General features: G+C 40.5%; 1 protein-coding gene across 1 annotated transcript in view; it reads left to right on the forward strand.

The window, feature by feature from the left end:
* Positions 1–18783, forward strand: part of USP24 (ubiquitin specific peptidase 24) — a 106863-nt gene that overhangs the window by 23259 nt on the left and 64821 nt on the right. The window contains exons 2-12 of the mRNA XM_054036574.1: positions 21–186; positions 1218–1285; positions 3207–3350; positions 4221–4343; positions 6162–6197; positions 6881–6946; positions 9622–9687; positions 11792–11866; positions 13213–13371; positions 15040–15154; positions 15854–15957. Coding sequence (XP_053892549.1) covers positions 21–186; positions 1218–1285; positions 3207–3350; positions 4221–4343; positions 6162–6197; positions 6881–6946; positions 9622–9687; positions 11792–11866; positions 13213–13371; positions 15040–15154; positions 15854–15957 — 1122 coding nt within the window. The remainder of the gene's footprint in view (positions 1–20; positions 187–1217; positions 1286–3206; positions 3351–4220; positions 4344–6161; positions 6198–6880; positions 6947–9621; positions 9688–11791; positions 11867–13212; positions 13372–15039; positions 15155–15853; positions 15958–18783) is intronic.

Here is an 18783-nt window from a genome sequence, read left to right on the forward strand (position 1 = left end):
TGCCCCCTTCTCATTCACAGAAAAATGATGAAAATGGGAACTGCTCTGGAGAAGGTATTGAGTTTCCTACAACCAATTTGTATGAACTGGAGAGCAGAGTCTTAACAGATCACTGGTCCATACCATATAAGCGAGAAGAGTCCCTGGGCAAGTGCCTAATTGCATCTACCTACCTAGCAAGACTTGGTAAGTTCTGTTTTTGACTTTTTTTTTTTTAATGGGTTCAGTGTGTATTTAGGAAGAGTACTTACAAATTCTGTGTAGAGGCGTATACAGAGGATACGCTCTAGAAAACTGCACTCCTTCTAGAACAGTTAACAATCTGCTGTTGTGAGCTCATACTGGTTCTGCAAAGAGGGTTTGAATTTTGTCTTCAGGTGTGCTTGATTGTAGAATAGAATAGGCATGCAGTTTTCGATGTTTTAAAGATTGTAAATACATTTGTATGTAAAATGTTTCATTTTTAAAATTACTGTTAAAGAGCTGTATTAATTTACTTGGGCATTTATTATTATTATTTATTAATGATGTTTGTGTCCAAGCTCACTCCATATTGAGCTGTAGAGTAGGTTATTTGGCCAGGCTGTCCTAGTGGAAATACTCTGCCACCACATCATAGACTTGGGTTGATTCCTTTCTGGTCAACAAGTTGTCAGGGGCTGAGGATGCTGTGGCAGCAACATGCTCAACTCCTGAGGTTGAAGGTATACGTGAACTTGCTTTTCAGTATGCCCTCTGGCGAGCTAAAAGGAGGTTATGCTATGTTGTTGTGTTGGTGGAAGACATTACAGGGTGTAAAAAAATTAGCTGAGTACTATAGGTTGTATGTGAGTTTGTTATGGTGGATGAGCAGCAGAAGAATGATTTGTGCAACTATCAAAACATAAACTGTGTTGTTGAAAGGAAAAACACCTATAGAGGTGAAGTTCTGTTAATGCCACGTAGTTGTACCCGATGCAATGTTTGGAAATTAAACTGCTCCTAATTTCTAAAAGGCTGGAGATCTAGTTTCTTTGACCTCCAGTCCCTTTTGGTGGAAGACATATAGCATGATTAATGTCATCCCAGTAGGATGCTTATTGCTTTGCTCACACCTTATTTGTGAGCTCATCTTCTGTGACCTCAGTAGCAAGGCTTTGAGATCTAGAGCTCATGAGGCTGTAAGAAATCAGCCAGAGGTAATCATAAATTATATACCCTCTATCCTTTTTGAAAAGGTCTTTCTGATTCTGATGAGAATTGCAAAAGATTCATGGACAGATGTATGCCTGAAGCATTTAAAAAGGTAAGGGGGAGGAAAGTGCACAAATCCAACTTTTGTGTTTGGGAGTCCATTTCATGAAATGTTTGTTCTGGTCCATTCTGATGTGTGCCTCAGATATTATGGTGACTGGGGTCATATACATTTTTCAGTAGAATTGAACGCTTATGCCCCAATCCTGCATCTGTGCTGAGCTCCATTGAAATCAATGGGGTCCTTCTTATGGATGGATCCCTCCATCCGGAGTCCGTTGCAGGATCATGGCCTTAACTGGTGTATGTTGATACAGTGCTTTGAAGGTCTAAAGATCCATAAATATTAGGATGTATTATTTTTTAGTACTAATGACCAGTCTTCCCCTCTCATTCTTCCTTTGTAATCGTTCTATCCCCCAGATCTGAAAAGTTGGAGTCATCCGTGACTCCTTTTCTCTCTCCATTATCCTACACAGTTAGACCCCTAACTCCTGCCACTTCTGCCTTTTACAGCGTAGCCAAAATTTGTCCCTTCCTTTCTGTGTTTTACTGCCAAAACTTTCTTCCATGCTTTGATTTCCTGCCTGGCCTACTGTGAACTCCTACGCTTTGGAGTCTCAATATCCATCTTGCTTTCCTCCATCCTGTTCCATAATCTGTGGCCTAACTTTGTTCCTTGCCCATCACTCTGACTGTCATGCTGTCCCACTTAAAATTACCTTTGCCGGCTTTATGTCCCCTTCCACATCAGTCTCAAACTTTTGTCCTTCCTTTCAAAGCTATGAACAAATTCTGTCCTGCTTCTGTCTCAGCACTGGTTGATGGTGCACAGACTGCCTTACCCTGCTACCTAAAGTGCCAGGCGCATCTATGGTCCCATTTTCCAATGGTAAACAAGGGATAGACCTTGGAAACTAACTGGTATTTTAGGAGTTAAGAATAATTCTTATATATAATTTTCTAAATGTACATCAGTTATTAAGCCCTACAATTTCCAAGAAAAAATATATTTCAGGTAGAAGGATTTTAAGAAAATAAATTCATGTTCCAATTGGCTTGGGATTAATGTCTGTGCTTTTTAACCACTGGGTGATTTCTACCCACTTAGTTTTCATCCTGGATAGCTGGGGTGTATGTCAGGTGGAGGAGAGATGAAAGAGGGTAGCTGAAAGATTCTGTTTGCGGAGGTTAAAGTTTAAAGTCTGCTGCTGGGTTACATTTACTCTAAAATACCATAAGTCACTTATGAAGCTTAATGCACTGTAGTTTCTGAAAATCTTAAAAAATAAATTAAATAGTCTTTGGGTTCTTTGACGTTATAAAGCTTAGTAATTTGAATGCAAGCACTTCAAACACAGCTGGTAATGTTTACTTAATTGCTGTTTCTACCTTTTAAAAACCTAATGTAGTTTTCTTATCAGTTTGGCCTAACATGTTGGTTTAATGCTGCCTCCCAATCCATTAAAAATGTTCTTTAAACATCCACCTCTTCAGTAGTGCACATTTTCCTTGGTTTCTAAGGAAAATTATATTCAAGAGGTGATATAGTAAACCATGACTTCAAGCAAAGTAATGTGGCTGTGTGACAAGCTTATTGCAAGAATTAAAAATGGATTATCTAACATCCTGCAAACATGTTAAGAGTTACTCAAGCACTTAGAAATGAAGACAGTAAAGTGAATGGCCCTCCTCCATACAAAACTTTTCTGAGTTAATAGTGATTTCCAAGGGAAACCGTCAGCGTATTTTGATAATTACCTCTTAGTCTCTGCTATACCCTGTTTCTAATTAGTAAGTTTTAAAATGGTGAAATTATAAATATCACTGTTACTTTTCCTACCTTCCTGCTATATAAAGATATCATAAATCCTATTTCTATTAGAGGAGTACTACCAAGTACTGTGAGGGGAAAAGTGTTACTCTGAAAATAATCAGTGCCAGAGACTGATGCATCTTTCTCATTTTGGTAGCTGCTGACATCGAGTGCTGTTCATAAATGGGGTACTGAAATCCATGAGGGAATCTACAACATGTTGATGCTGCTAGTAGATCTGGTCGCAGAGAGAGTGAAACAAGATCCAATTCCTGTTGGCCTTCTGGGTGTGCTTACAATGGTACTGTATTTCTATCTGTATGCAGTCTCTTGTAATGGTAATATTTTACATCCATGGAGATATTTGACTCACTTTGAAGGAGAATAGAAGTTCTAGAAGGAATTAATATTCATTAGTTTTATTAATGTCCTTAAAATATGAAAGTCTCTAGAAATCTGTTCTTAAACATCATGGATGGTTTGTTTACAATCTTCAGGAGAGCCCTTGTGACTTCTAATATTTCTGTTACTGTTTACCATTTAAAGCATGAACTCAAACTGTGGCCAAAATATTAAAAAGTGAGTAATGATTTTTTGCATGTCTGTTTTTGCGTGTTGAACTTGAGAGACCCGAAAGGGGCCTGACTTTTCAGATTGAGTGCTCAATGCTTTCTGAAGATCAGCCATCTTTAAGGTATTTCAGGTTTTTAGCATTCAAATCATTCGTCACTTTCTAAAATCTTCACTTGTATTCCTGTTCTAAAGAGGCTATCATTGCCAAAAGAATGACCATAGGTCTGGGAGGCAGGAACTCCTGTCTTCTAATCCCTCCTCTGACACTACTGTGGCCATGTGCAGATCACTTTAACCCCCTTTCAGTCTGTCCTCTTTTTCTGTAGAAGCAAATCAATAAGAGGATATCTACCTGCCTCAAGTTGGAGGATTGTTGGAGATTGTTTGTACGGTGTTCTGAAGTTTTAATACTGTATATGTTAAGTATTAAGTATCGTTAACATGAATTATCCATCCTGAACTGTTAATTTCTCTTTCACTTGGAAAAATTAGCCATGCTCAAGAACTGTGTTCAACTACTGAAGTCAAATATTAACAACATCTGTCTTTGAGACTCACAAATAAGCCACGTTGTGATTTGTTTTTTGTTTGTTTCAAGGCCTTTAACCCTGACAACGAATACCATTTCAAGAATCGAATGAAGGTATGCCAGAGAAACTGGGGAGAAGTCTTTGGAGAAGGAAATCTGTATGCTGTCTCGCCCATATCTACTTTCCAGAAGGTGATCATACATATTTTTGTCTGTTTTATAGAATAGAAATGCTTTATAACCCTAGAGTATAAAAGGCTTATCCAATATATGTAAATGCTTATCCAAAATAAGCTGAAGTAAATCTTTAAAAAAAATTGAGTGGCTTTTGAATACCAAATTTGGTTGCTGTTTAGAAGAGCATTCCCTTTTCATGATTGTAAGAATGTTCTACCATTGGGACTGGATCTGGGGATTGGTGCCCATTCCGATCTAAATCTGCCATTATTACTACTAGTTCAGTAATAAACAAAACACCATCTAACACAGTGGTCACCAACCGGTAGATCACGATTGACTGGTCAATCCTGGAGCCTCTGACAGTCGGTCGCAATCTCCGGCGCTAAAAATCCAGTGGCGCAGCGGGGCTAAGATAGGCTCCCTGCCTGCCCTGGCCCGCGCTGCTCCCGGAAGCAGTCAGCATGCTCCTGTGCTCCGGGGAGGGGCAGGGGTCTCTGTGTGCTGTTCTTGCCTGCAAGCACCGCCCCTACAGCTCTGATTGGCCGAGAACGGGAAACTGCAGGCAAGGGGAGTTGCGGGGGCGGTGCCTTCAGGGAGGGACAGTATGCAGAGCTACATCCGCCCCACCCCCGATGGGTTGGGGGGGTGCGGTGCAGGGGCATGCTGGCCGCTTCCGGGAGCGGCGTGGGCTGAGGCAGGTAGGGAGCCTTCCTTAGCCCCACAGTGCCGCCACCCGGGAGCTGCCCAAGGTAAGTGCTGTCTGGTGGGAGCCCACACCTCAGCCCTGAGCCCCCTCCTAAAGCCAGCACCCCGTACCCCCTCCTGCACTCCAACACTCTGCCCCAGCCTATAGTCCACTCCTGCACCCAAACTCTCTCCCAGAGCTTGCATCCTTCACCCCCTCCTGCACCCAAACCCCCTGCCCCAGGCTCAACCCGGAGCCCCTCCTACACTCAGAATCCCTTGGCCCCAGCCCAGACCCTGCACCCCCTGCCCCTGTCCAGTGAAAGTGAGTGAGGGTGTGGGAGAGTGAGTGATGGAGGGAGGGGAGATGGAGTGGGCAGCGTGGAAGGGGTGGGGTAGATCCAGGGTTGCACTTAAAATCAAAAAGTGATCTTGTGCAAATAAAGGTTGGAGACCACTGATCTAACATATCTAGCTTTTGCTATATAAAATGACCTAGTTGCTCTAGTCCAGATCCTAATATACCAGTGTTCACATCACAAAACCACTGTCTTAATTAACCCTCTTGTTAGCAGTCTCAGCAGACAGTTCAAAACTGATCAAGTCTACATGCTCATTCAGTCTCACACATGTGAAGGTGCTCCCTTCAGGTCAGGTGGTGGCACTCTGGTGGAGATGCAATTTGAGGCTTGCAGTGCCATTGTAGGTGTTGTACCTGTTGTGTGGATAAATAAGGTTTCAGTCTCTGGTTATCACTGTGTTGCTAAAAAGAAAGCTCGTGGCTTGTGAAAACAAAAAGAAACTTTGCCAAAATTCAGGGAAAGTTCTTCCGTAATATTCCACACTACTGATAAGTTATAATTATGGCTGTGTCAGTCAGCAGTCTCATAGCTTAATGTTGCCACAACCCATGGACAGTGATGACAGGGATTGTCCAAAAAAGGAGGATGTTAATAAGAACAACCCAAAGCTCCAGCTACTCAGTAAAGAAGGTAGCATAAACACATTAATATATTCTTTGAAGTAGTAGCACATAGCTAAAGCTAATTAACCCAAAATGCTAAATGCAGCACACAATAAAAAAAAAATCTGCCTTTCACATTGTTTTAAAATATGTTGCCAATTAACTTTTTTTTAATTGTCTAGGAACCTCATGGGTGGCTGCTGGATCTGGTAAACAGGGTAGGTAAAGCTAAACTGAAAAGAACTGTTGATAGTGTATGGTGTCTGTCACTTTAATTCATTGCTCTCAAAAGTGATTCTTCATATTTGTTCCCATAGAGGATGACAACCATGTAGAGCAATGAGTTTTATGCTTTTAACCCTGCCCAACATAGATGGTAAGGTCCTTGCCAAGGCAATCATGCTGGGTTGCCTCCCTCTTCCTTGCCCACCTTTGCACTACTGATTTGTACTCTTCAGCTGAGGAAGGCCAGGGGTCACCTCTGAGGCTGCAGTGCCATTCCACAAACTAGGGAATGCTAGAGAGATGCATCCTGCCTGTTGTCCCTCAGCTTGTTGTCCTATGTGGATCTTCTAGCCTTCTTCCACTTGCCTACCTTTGCTTAAGGAGGGAGAATCTCAAGCTTGCTTTTGAACCCAGGACTCCACCCTAATAGTATGTTGTGTTCTCCAGTGAGCCATCAAATAGACATGAAAGCACAAGTCTTATGTTAAACTTAAAATCCCACTGTGAAAGATCCTTGTTGAGAGCTCGAGCATCTTGTCTTGAATTCTTATTTCAGAGATGATCATTGGAGAATAAAGCTTTATACACTCCAAGTTAAAGCCTGGAATATTTGCTTTAATCACACATTTAAAAGGCAGACTGTTGTAATTCATTGACTTGCTATTGCTTTTTGCAGTTTGCAGAGTTGGGTGGATTTTCAGCAATTCAGTCTAAACTCCATTCAGAAGATATTGAACTTGGGGTAAGTTAATCTTCTGTTGATGTCTTTTTTTTTATATGTTAATGTTCTATAGCAAGGTATACTGGTAATGTGATACATCGAATGCTTTCCTCAGTACAGAAGAAGTACTCCAAAAAGAATGCTGTGAGAATTCTTTGGTATGGGATGGTTGGAGGTCAGGGAACTGTATTTGAGATGAGACTTAAAGTTGGTCTCTGCGGAGAGTTGACACCTGGCAAACTGGGGTCTAAATCTCCACATTGCAGCTGCATCCTAACTAGCCATGTGTACTCTCTTACCATGCTCTAAAAGTTCTGTAATGCATTATGGTTCTACTGCTGCTTGAAAGAAAAACAAAGTCTTGACCACTTGTTACTAAAGATCCCATGAATCTACCCAGAAGAGAGCAGTTATTAGCATTGGTGTCCTGAATTCATTTCAATTTGGGTAATTATGTTCAGCATCCCAGTTTTAAGTGGGTGTAAACTGTTACATAGTTTTAGCATTTATCACTGAAGTAGCTGCATTTCAGTTGCAGGGAAGGCGAGTCCCATGTGTAAATTATTTTAAAAAAATCTTTGGTTCATATATTTCGTCTATCTTTATCAATGGAAGAAAGCATAAAATTGTCACTTGTGAAGTTTGCAGATGACCCAAACATTGGGAGAATGGTAAATAATGAAGAGGGCAAGTCACTAAAACAGAGCAATCTGGATCGCTTGGTAAACTGGATGCAAGCAAATAATATCATTTTAATATGGCTAAATGTAGGCCAAAGAATGTAGACCAGACTTACACAATGGGGGACGATATCCTGGGAAGAAGTGCCTCTGAAAAGGACTTGAGAGTCATGGTGGATGATCAGCTGAACATGAGCCCCCAGTGCCATGCTGTGGCCAAAAGAGCTAATAGTGATCCTTGAATGTGTAAACAGGGGAATCTCAAGCTGGAGTAGAGAGGTTATTTGGCACTGGTGCAAGCGCTGCTGGAATTCTGTGTCCAGTTTTGATGTCCACAATTCAAGAAGGTTGTTAAAAAATTGGAGAGGGTTGAGAGAAGAGCCATGAGAATGGTTAAGGATTAGGAAATGTGCCTTATAACGATAAAATCAAGATGATGAATCTAGTTAGCTTAACAAAAAGAAAGTTAGGGATTGACTTGATTTCAGTCTATAAGTACTTACATGAGGAACAAATATTTAATAATTGTCTCTCCAGTCTAGCAGACAAAAGTATAACGTGATCCCTTCGCTGGAAGTTGAAGCTAGACAAATTCAGGCTGGAAATAAGGTGTACATTGTCAACAGTGAGATTAATCATTGGAACAATTTACCAAGGGTTATGGAAGATTCTCCATCACTGGCAATTTTTAAATCAAAATTGGATCTTTTTCTAAGAGAGATTCTCTAGGAATTACTTTGGGAAAGGTCTATGACCTGTGTTTCAGAGGAGGTCAGACTAGATGATCACAATGGGACTTTCTGGCCTTGGAATCTATACACTAAATAACTCTAAGTATGTTAACTACTGCATCAAAATTTGACATATTTAATTACTACATAAACTATACGGGGTCTTAGGTTCAGAAAGCCTAACAGGGTTTGGTGTTGAATATAATTTAGAAGACTCAGATATAACAGATTTCAAATCTAAATAACCATGTCTAAGAACCAGAATACCCGGAGGAAGCACATTATTTCAAATTTTAATTGTCTGTAAAGTAATAACTTGTTCATCACCTGCAGTTGAACTACAAATTTGGAAAATGCTATTTCCTTTTAGTGGGTTGATTACTTCTTCCTCCCTCTTTCTCTCCCCCCCCCCCACATTTATTAAGGAGAGGCAAGTAGTTTATATGCAAATATGACAGAAGGGGAGTTTATCTCGTTAAACTTAGACATTGCTATAGATTCTCTCCTCTTAACTTACTAGTAACTCCTTTCTTAAAGTGATTTTTGACTAAGTTCACTTAACTTACAGGCTGTTGGTTGTAGTGAGACACTCACTATTATGTAAGTCATTGCCTCTTCTCAGGAGGAAATTGGTCTTGGTATGGCATAATGGCAAGTGAATTTCCTTCACTCTGCTTGAAAATTGATAAAATTTGGAAACGTTGGGTCTCAAGATTTTTTTCATTCCATATGTGAAGGAAAATCCTTGTGTGACTGATCTGCATGAGGAACATTCTTCCGCATTGGGTCCTACACAGAAATCTTTCTGTTGAAGCCATCTGGCAGATAGTGATAAGATTCATGAAGAAGGTGAATGTTGGATTTGGGGAAAGAAATTCTCTTTTGTGGCTTTCCACCAGAGAATGTGCATTTGTACTCTACAGTGCTGCAGAGTGAACCATCAAAGCATTTATTGGCTCTTGCAACAAACCATGAACAGACTCTAATAACAGAACCATAAAATGACCAAAACCACTGAAAGTTGAGAAGGTCCTTTGCGTTGGCAAGCAAGAGAAACAATACTTAATGCATACCATTATTTTAAATCTGTTTCTTGGACTGCGTGTTGTCCATCATAACAAGAAGTCCCTTCAATGCTGAAGCAAAATTGTAAGCAATGGGAGGATAATTGGGATGTATGATACATGCTGCTTGTAAACCTTCACCTATGTTTTAAAGAATTTAATCATCAGTCTTAAAAGGGATTACTGTGTCTGCGCCTAAATATCTATCATCTTTCTTCCAGGCAGTCTCTGCATTAGTTCAGCCATTGGGGGTGTGTGCAGAGTATCTCAACTCTTCTGTAGTGCAGGTAAAACACCAATTTTATGAGTTAATTTCAGAAAGTAGAAAAATGAACTTTGAAACACAAACTATATTGCTCCCTTGAGTTTTGTATTCTTTTTTCTGTGTTAAAATGGATCTCTTAAAAAATGGTATCCAGAAGGTAACACTACTGGTACTTAAGTTTCCAATTCTCATGCCAAACTTAACATGGAAAACTGAATTAGTTTATCACTGACTTAGTTAATTTTGAAACACTCTTAAACATGTCTGGTTTAGGGTGCAGGGTAGTTGTTTTGCATAGGCTAATATTGGTTGAGTGACACTTTTTTTCTGTAAAATGTGCAAATACCAATTTTTAGATGCATTCACAAGTGAAGGTGGGTTGGGGAAATAAGTTGCCTTTCACATCAAGTGAAGGAATGTTGCATGCATTTGAGAAATTTCTGCATATTACAGTGGTGGGGAGCTACCCAGAACAAGGAGACCATATGTGCCATTTGTTACCCAAGAGAGTAGAAATGCCATTTTTAATTACAACTATGTAGTCTAGGGATGAGATTTTCAAAGTCAGTTGAAAATCTCAACCTAACTTCTTGGTTTATATGAGTAGAAAGGTTTCTCACTATGTGAACATCCATATTCATTTGCTGAGGACAGTAGTCCTGAATCTTCTGATCTTCATCAGTGTAAATCAGAAGCAACTCCTTTGCAGTCAGTTGAACTATCCCAGGGTAAAACAGATGTGACAAGAATCTGCCCCAATGAGTACTGCTTGCTTTGGACTCCTAGCTTTGTGACTGAGATCTAGGGTGTATATGTGAGCATGAGTTGGAAAATACATTGCTAGAGACAGGGACGGCTCTATGGTTTTTGCTGCCCCAAGCAAGGCAGTCAGGCGACCTTCAGTGGCATGACTGCGGGCAGTCCGCTGGTCCCACAGGTTCGGCGTACCTGCCGCCAAAACTGCAGGACCGGCGGACCTCCTGCAGGCAGGCTGCCAAAGGCTGCCTGACTGCTGCCCTCATGGTGACCAGCCCGCGCCTCCTGCGGCTTGCCGCCCCAGGGACGCGCTTGCTGCGCTGGTGCCTGGAGCCGCCCCGGCCAGAGAGAAACATCTGTGATCCACATACCTTTGCTAAAATGATGGCAGATATTGCAACCCCGTGCAGTATCTTTAGGGGCCATTGTATTAAATTTATGAATGGCTTATGTATGATTGTGTTCTTCTCAATGGGGGAGGGCTACCAGAGCTCCTCTAAGACCTAAAAACAGTGTGGGCGATTAAAGTGAGTCACTGAGACTGAACAATCAAGAGAAATACCACACCCTGGAGTGGCTGGCATATGTACTAGTTCAAACTGGGTTTTCCAGAGACAGCCAGCCAAAGAAAGGGCTTTTGGGGATAAAAAGGCTGGATTTAAACTGACTCAGGACCTTCTTTCTGATCCAAGAAACGTGAGGCCCCAGCTCTTGCAAAAGAGTTGGAAAGACTTTGGCCTGCTAGGGTCCTGTAAGACTTGTGGGTGACTCCTAATATGTTGTTTAAATCTATTGATTGTTTTTGGTTTTTTTTTTTCTGTAATACTTTTACCTTAAGAATAAATGTACTTGCATAAAAAGAGTTGTGTGGTAATTTCTAGCTGCTGGCAATACACTATTCATAGCCTTCAGAGAGAAAGCAACACATGAGTTCTGGCTGTTAGGCAAACTGGCTTGCTGGGAATATTGCAGCTGGTTTGGGGTTTTTTTGGTCACTCTCTGTTCAGAAGAGAGGCTGATAAGAAGACACTAGGTGTCAAGTTGACTTCATTGTATGTATAACAAGTGTTGTGTGTTGAAAAGATTAGATCTCTTTACTAGATACTTTTATGGTACAAGCCGCTGTTAGTTTATCTGGGAAATTTTGGCTTCTTCCTTTACATTACTTCATTCTCTGTTCATACCAGCACAATGGTTTATGTATGCCATATTTGTGTTAGCTTATGTGTTCAAAGTAAATGGGATCTTAAGTTGTTTTGGCCTTTTTAGAGAGAGAAGCTATTGTTTCATTTTACTGCAACCAGATCTTCCAGTAACTTAACTCTGGAAAATAAAAAATAATTGTCCTTGTATTTTCTCAAATTTCTTAGCCCATGCTGGATCCAGTCATTCATAAAATGATTAAATATGTACAGAATGTGGAAGAGAAGGACTTAAAAGACAAGGTAACGTTCTGATTATATCAAATATACACGTAGAAACTACTGTAAATGTCAAAAGTGCCTAACTATCATAACTTGAGAACAAATTATACTAGTTTCTGTTTGGAAAGTATCACTTGAGCTAAATTTAGACTGAGAATGTTTGTAATAGGAAACTGTGCTAGTGGGTTGGCTGTACTTACCAGGACCCGCTTTAAAATCTTATTCAGTGTTAGACCTTCCTGTCTAAAAAGACTTTCCCCTCATAGTTATCCAACAAGTTTCCCTGGGTCCAGTCATGCAAGGTGCTGAATACCCTGTATTCTAGTTGACTTTAAGGTGCCTAGTACCTTGCAGCATTAGGCCCTATAGCCTAGATTTTTAAAGGTACATAGGCATTGCTCGGCTGAGTGTTGTAATGCCTAACTGACTTAGGAGCTCTAGGTCTCCTTTTCAAAAGTCACTTAGGCTCCTAAGTCAGTTAGGTGGAGAAGATACTAGATATCTTTAAAAATCCAAGGCGTTGGCTGTAGCAAGTATAAAATTGCATTTCTGTTTACAGGTACAAATATTGTATTGTTTCCGAAAGAGTTTGCTGATCTTTATCAGAGGAGATCATTAGATGTCAACATCTTCTGACTTTTTTTTGTTCTACATTGTTCTGAATTTGTCCTCTATTTCTAATGAGTCTTTATAGTGTCTTTTTCGTTAAGATCATTTTAGATTATGTCTACACTGAAATTTTGTGAGTAAAACTTTTGTCGGTCAGGGGCGTGAGGAAAAACACGCCCCTGACCAACGAAAGATTTACTGAAGAAAAGCGATGCTGTGGACAGCGCTTTGTTGGCGGGAGACGCTCTCCCACCAACAAAACTACTGCACTTCGTTGGAGATTTTATTTTGTCGGCAGGAGAGCTCTCTCCTGCTGACAAAGAGTGGCTACACTGCGTACATTACAGCAGCATGGCTGTAGCGGCACAGCAGTGCCACTGTAAGGTGCACGGTGTAGATAGTCATCGTGATGTTTTGGAAATGTTACTGTTTGTGCACTTAAAGAATAGTGATAGACATGAAATATGTATCTTACAAATTAGAACATTTTAGCACGTTTAACTTTCAACAGAAGTTTCTTCCTTACCCCTAAACTTTGTCTGCATAGTGATTCTTTCTAGTAGTGTGAGTAATACTTCTACAGATGTTCACAGAAAGACAAAGTATTGTGGATTATAGATCAAGCAGCCTTCACCAGGTCACTGTTATTACCCTTTGTGTCTATTATCCAAGTCTAAAACATGACAGAACTTATGCTTAAAATAAAATGTCTAAAAATCTGTACAGCCATTACTAAAAAAAAAAATGTTTTTTAACAGAGGCTAGTTAGTATCCCTGAACTCCTGTCTGCTATAAAGCTACTGTGTATGCGCTTCCAACCTGACCTTGTAACTGTGGTGGATGATCTACGATTGGACATTCTGTTGCGCATGTTAAAATCTCCCCACTTCAGTGCAAAAATGAATTCCCTCAAAGAAGTAAGTTTGAATTTTTGCTTGAGTATGACAGGCTATTCTGGCTATACCAAAAGTAGTGTCTGAAAGGCAAAGGGGCGGGGTGGTTTTATGCAAATCATGTGGCCTTAGGGAAGTCTTAATTCCAAGTAAGAACAAAGGAAGTCAGTCTAACAAGCATTATTTTTGCAAGTTAGCAGTGGATACGAGGGTTGTGGTTTCCTTGGGAAGAGTCCAAGTCATATCAGCCTTCTCCAGGACTATTGTTTCAGCTGTATTTGTGAGTAGTAGGCTCTGCCATGCCTGGGCCATTCATGGGTATGCCATAGTAAGATAAATCTTAGGTGTATCCCAAAGGCTGTGCTGAGCTAGCAAACATTTTATTCCTCATGTGGAACTGCATAAAAAAGCAAAACTCTAAATTCAGCCTCTCCAGATGTCACTTACAGTATTCAGATGAAGTCATTCAGTTCTGACTTCCAAAGCTGGTATATCTTAGTACTCCAAGAAATTGCTTTTTTAAAAGCCCACCAAATTATATGTATTTGAAGGCCTTCTTGGTTCAGTTCTTGTTTCTGGGATATATTAAACCTTTCTTAATTGTCATTTGAAATCAGTAACTCCAATGTGTTTATCATTAATCTTGGGCCCTTGGATATAAGTGTATCACATTCCTCGTGAAATTACATAAATGCAGCATTTTGGGCTTCGTCCGGAACTTGTACTTTGGTCACCTTTATCACTAGACTGAGCTGAAGTGTAATGGTTTACTACCATGGAGATAGGGAACTAATTTGAGAGCCACAAAAAGAAACCTGTTCTGCAATAATAAAATTTTAGTAAATCTAAAGAAGTTTGCAGTACAGGAGGGCCCTCCTGTCTGTGACAGAATGGGATTAGGTAGGGTTACCATACGTCCTCTTTTCCCCGGACATGTCCGGCTTTTCGGCAGTCAAACCCCCGTCCGGGGGGAATTGCCAAAAAGCTGAACATGTCTGGGAAAATGGCGGCTCTGCTCCTCCCCGACTCTTCGGCTCTGTTTAAGAGCTGGGCTGCCAGAGCGCTACCGGCTTCGGGCAGCTCCCGTGCCTCCGGACCCTGCGCCGCCGGAGCCCGGGAGGGGAAGTGCCCGGCTGGGGGTGCAGGGTCCAGAGGCATAGGGGCTGCCCAAAGCCCGAGCGCTACCAGCTTCACAGTTTGCCGGGCAGCCTCCAGACCCTGCGCCCCCGGCTGGGCGCTTCCCCTCCCGGGCTCCAGCTGCGCTGGGGAAGCGCCGGCTGGGGCCGCAGGATCTGGGGGCTGCCTGGCAAACCCTGAAGCCGATAGCACTGGGGCAGCCCTTTCCCCCTGGCTGGGAGTGGAAGGGAGGAGGGGGCGGAGTTAGGGTGGGGAAGGGGCGGAGTTGGGGCGGGGCTAGGGGTGGGGAAATGGGCGGGGCCAGGGCCCGTGGAGGGTCCTCTTTTTTTATTTATGAGATATGGTAACCCTAGATTAGGAAATTGGTGTAATAATAGCACCCAGCAGGCTTTTCTCTTTTTAATAACTGGCCTTTGGCAGTGCATTGTTATATTCTCCTGGTGCTTGTACTACTTTGGGCTTTGCAGGAGAGTGCACCTTTCAAATGGATGGATGTGTGTGAGAGAGATGGGCATATAGAGTACAGCAACAGTTTTAACATTCTGTGATTTATAGGTAACCAAATTAATAGAAGACAGCACTGTATCCAAATCTGTAAAGAATGCAATAGATACAGACCGATTATTAAACTGGCTAGTAGAAAACTCTGTTCTATCAATTGCACTAGAAGGTAAGCTTTTTTACCAATTGTTTTACACTATGAATTTTGAATGAATGTCAGTCTTCAAGGAACTGTCAACTGGACTTTTTAAAACTATTTTCTGATAGAGTGCCCTTTGTAGAAAAACCCAAGCACTTCTTTATAGTGTTTTGATTGTTTAGAAGGGTTCTGAGAATACCAGCACCAAGCATTCTGAATCACACTTGTTTCCTTTTTGTCTGCTGATGCCTCTTCAGTTGCACTTTCAGCTTTGCTGGTATTTTAGATTACTACTTGCTGAGTCTAGGGGTGGGTGTGAGGTTTTTCAAAGCACTGAAATTGACTAGAAGCAATATGCTATCAATTACACAAAGAAAACAAGCTCAAAAAATAGAGAAATGATGGGTATTTCTTTGATTTTTCTCTTTTAGTAATCTTAAGAATTGCCTGTAATAATAGCAGGCACAGAATTTTCAGATGGAAATGATTTTTCAAATTGATACTGTTCCTTTGAAATAAAGTACCAAGTTTCTTGCTATGACTTGTATTAAATTATTCATTTTTACGATTGTCAAGTATCAGGGGGTAGCCGTGTTAGTCTGTATCTACAAAAACAACAAAGAGTCTGGTGGCACCTTAAAGACTAACAGATTTATTTGGGCATAAGCTTTCATGAGTAAAAACCTCACTTCACAATTTCTAATTTAGCTGTCTGTTTTGTTCGATTAGGTAATATAGACCAAGCACAGTACTGTGACCGCATAAAGGGAATTATTGAACTACTGGGCAGTAAATTGTCTTTGGATGAGCTCACTAAAATTTGGAGAATACAGGTAAGCTTAAGGATTGTTCTATTTTATGTATCATTAAAAAAAACAGTCCAACGTTTTCAAACGTAAGTGCCTAAATTTAGGCACCTAACTTTGAAAATAGTGAAAATCTAGCTGTCCATTTATTTGCTGGATCACATTACTTGGTTCATTCCCTATGGAATCATGGTGTACATTATTAATGGACTTAAATATCAGTGTAGACTCCTTACATTCAGTTTTCAGCTGTGGCCGTTAGCATTTCACTTACCTCATGAGCACCACGGCCCTGACAGCAAAAATGCTTCTGGGAAAGAACACCTTAACGTACACATTTTCCAATCGTATACAATTGTAACTTCTGCCTTCAGCTAAACAAGTTTAGATTGCTGTTTATTTTGTACCTGTGTTAATCTTTATTTCTTAATAAACATCTCTCCCTCCAAGGTTGCACTCCTTGTTCTAGCTCAGTGTTTCTCAACCAGTAGGTCTTGACTTTAGGGGGGTGTCACAAAAGACAGTTGAGGGGATTGTGAGGTACTGAAAATGTTACAATCTAAACCAAATAAAACCTCTCCCCCATTTCCCATGCACCCTTACCACTTAATCAAGTATTCAGTTAACCTCTCAAAACACATTCACATAAATTAAATAGGCTTCTCATTGATACCCTTTTTTATGCTTTTATAGTGAATGTAAGGGGGTTACAAAAAACGTTGATTTTAAAATAAGGGGTGAAACATTATATTAGCCTCTGACCATACTTTAGCATTTTAATTTTCTTGGTGGAAGGTATGAATCTGAATCCAACTCTCTATCTGACTTTAAATAGAGGGAGCTCAAATACTATTAATTGCCTCGTAACATTTTCTACTCTTACATATATACTATTGACAACAATCTGTTAGTCTTATTATACACTCACATGAATCAATGTGTAGAAAATGGTTCTCAAATGCTTAATGCAAACTGCTGTTTGAAAGCTCTATCCTCAATCAAAACTGCTTGGTCTAAAATTTAACATGCTAGTGCAAAGTTGTAGTCAACACAGAAACAATTTAGCCTTTATATTTTGTACTAAATAATTAGTTTAAGCTTTTTGGACACCTTGTATAAATCTACAGTAGGGTTGGGGATGATAGCAAGTCTCTTTTGCTCACTGAAGCTGTGACATTGACATGACTCATCTTGCACTTATTCTGAGCTCAGCTGTAATATTTTGTCTTCCTGCTGGCCTGTTTGTGACGTGGGTTTTGTATTGAGAGGCTTTGTATCACTTCCTCCTGAAAAGAGTCTAAATATGATGGTGGGGGTATGGGGTGTGTAAATAGAGTGCCTGAGCATAAAACTGTGTAATGTTGGCAGAAGACTTAAATTTTAACTAGACTTTGGGTTGGGAACAGGTATATTTAAGGGAGACCCTACTCTCATACCTGAAGACTTCACATCCAATAAATTTTCCTCCCTATGCATCACCCTCATGTATTTCAAAAAGTTCTATTTTATGTGCCAGGGTCTTTCTAGATAGGCTATGTATGTCACTTTTTAAAAAATTAATAGTGCATCAAGACCTTCAATCTTAGAATAATTGTTATTCTCTGAATAAGAAACAGTATAGTATTCTTAGTAGGAAACAAGACTGATTTATCAAAGCTACGAGAAACAGAAGAATATAAATTTCCTATTTAGCAAACAAGTTCTGTTCAAAATTCCCAGTGTGTAATGTAAAGAAGTTGTTGATAGTATGGCTGGTCAATACACTACAATGTGTTCAGATTAGCATTATGTTATTGGCCTGTTTTCACATCCTTTACAGGATGGTATTCATGTGAAGTTTCCTAGGTTTTTTTAATGGTAGCTGCTGACACAGCACATCACCTCAGATGTGGACAAGTCAACGCAGCATTTTAAAGATGCTGCACACATGAAGCAGCTGATTTCCCCCCCTCCCCCCATTCCTTTAAGATTGAGTGTGTCATCTCTGCCTGAAGAGTAACATTTCTGTACGCTACTGAACTTGAAGAGTCTTGGAGCTTGCATAGAAGGCACTCAGCTATTTGCATTTTGTTTTTAATAGGAAAATTTCAACGGGGCTTCCCCCACTTCTTGCTTCGGATTGATTAATCTGCTGTGTAGTGGTGCATTCAGTGTTGATGGGGTTTTTTTACTTCGTAAAATCATAATACAAAGATTTTTTTATGATTCAGTATAACTGTTGTTTGGCTGCAGTCAAACACAACACTTATTTGAATGATTATCATGTCATTGTCCAGATCTTAGGAAGAGCTCTGTGACTCTCAAAAGCTTGTCCCTTCCACCAACAGAAGGTATTACCTCACCTGCCTTGTCTCTCTCATTCAACTTGATATTTAATTCCCTCAGATATAAACCCTACCTTCTGAATGCAGGAACTTCCTCATGCTGCCTTCTGGAATGCACCCATATTCTGGCCCAAATCTCCTCTTTCCTATTTTTATTTCTGATTTTACTTTATTTTTAGGGAGCAGCATAGCTTAGTGGTTAGAACGCTACAGACTAGCATGAGTTTTGGTTTCTGTACCTAGCTCTGCTACTAATTTGCTCTGATCTTGGACAAATTGCTCATATCTGTGCTTGTTTCCCAGTGTGCAAAATCTTGCCCTGGGGTGTGTACACTGTAAATGGAGAGGGTGGTATACACCAAGAAGCAAGTGTGTGAGTGGTCCAGTTTAGCGATGGGCCTCATTTAGTGTCATGCTTGTGTTTTTTTATTACTTCATGGTCATTTGGGAGGATGACTAGGGTGTATAGGACACCTGGAAGAAGCATGATGTTGAGGAAGGGATGGAAGCATAGTTGTAACGATGCTGG

This window comes from Malaclemys terrapin, chromosome 8, assembly GCF_027887155.1.
Source record: "Malaclemys terrapin pileata isolate rMalTer1 chromosome 8, rMalTer1.hap1, whole genome shotgun sequence".
Classification (NCBI taxonomy): Eukaryota; Metazoa; Chordata; order Testudines; family Emydidae; genus Malaclemys; species Malaclemys terrapin.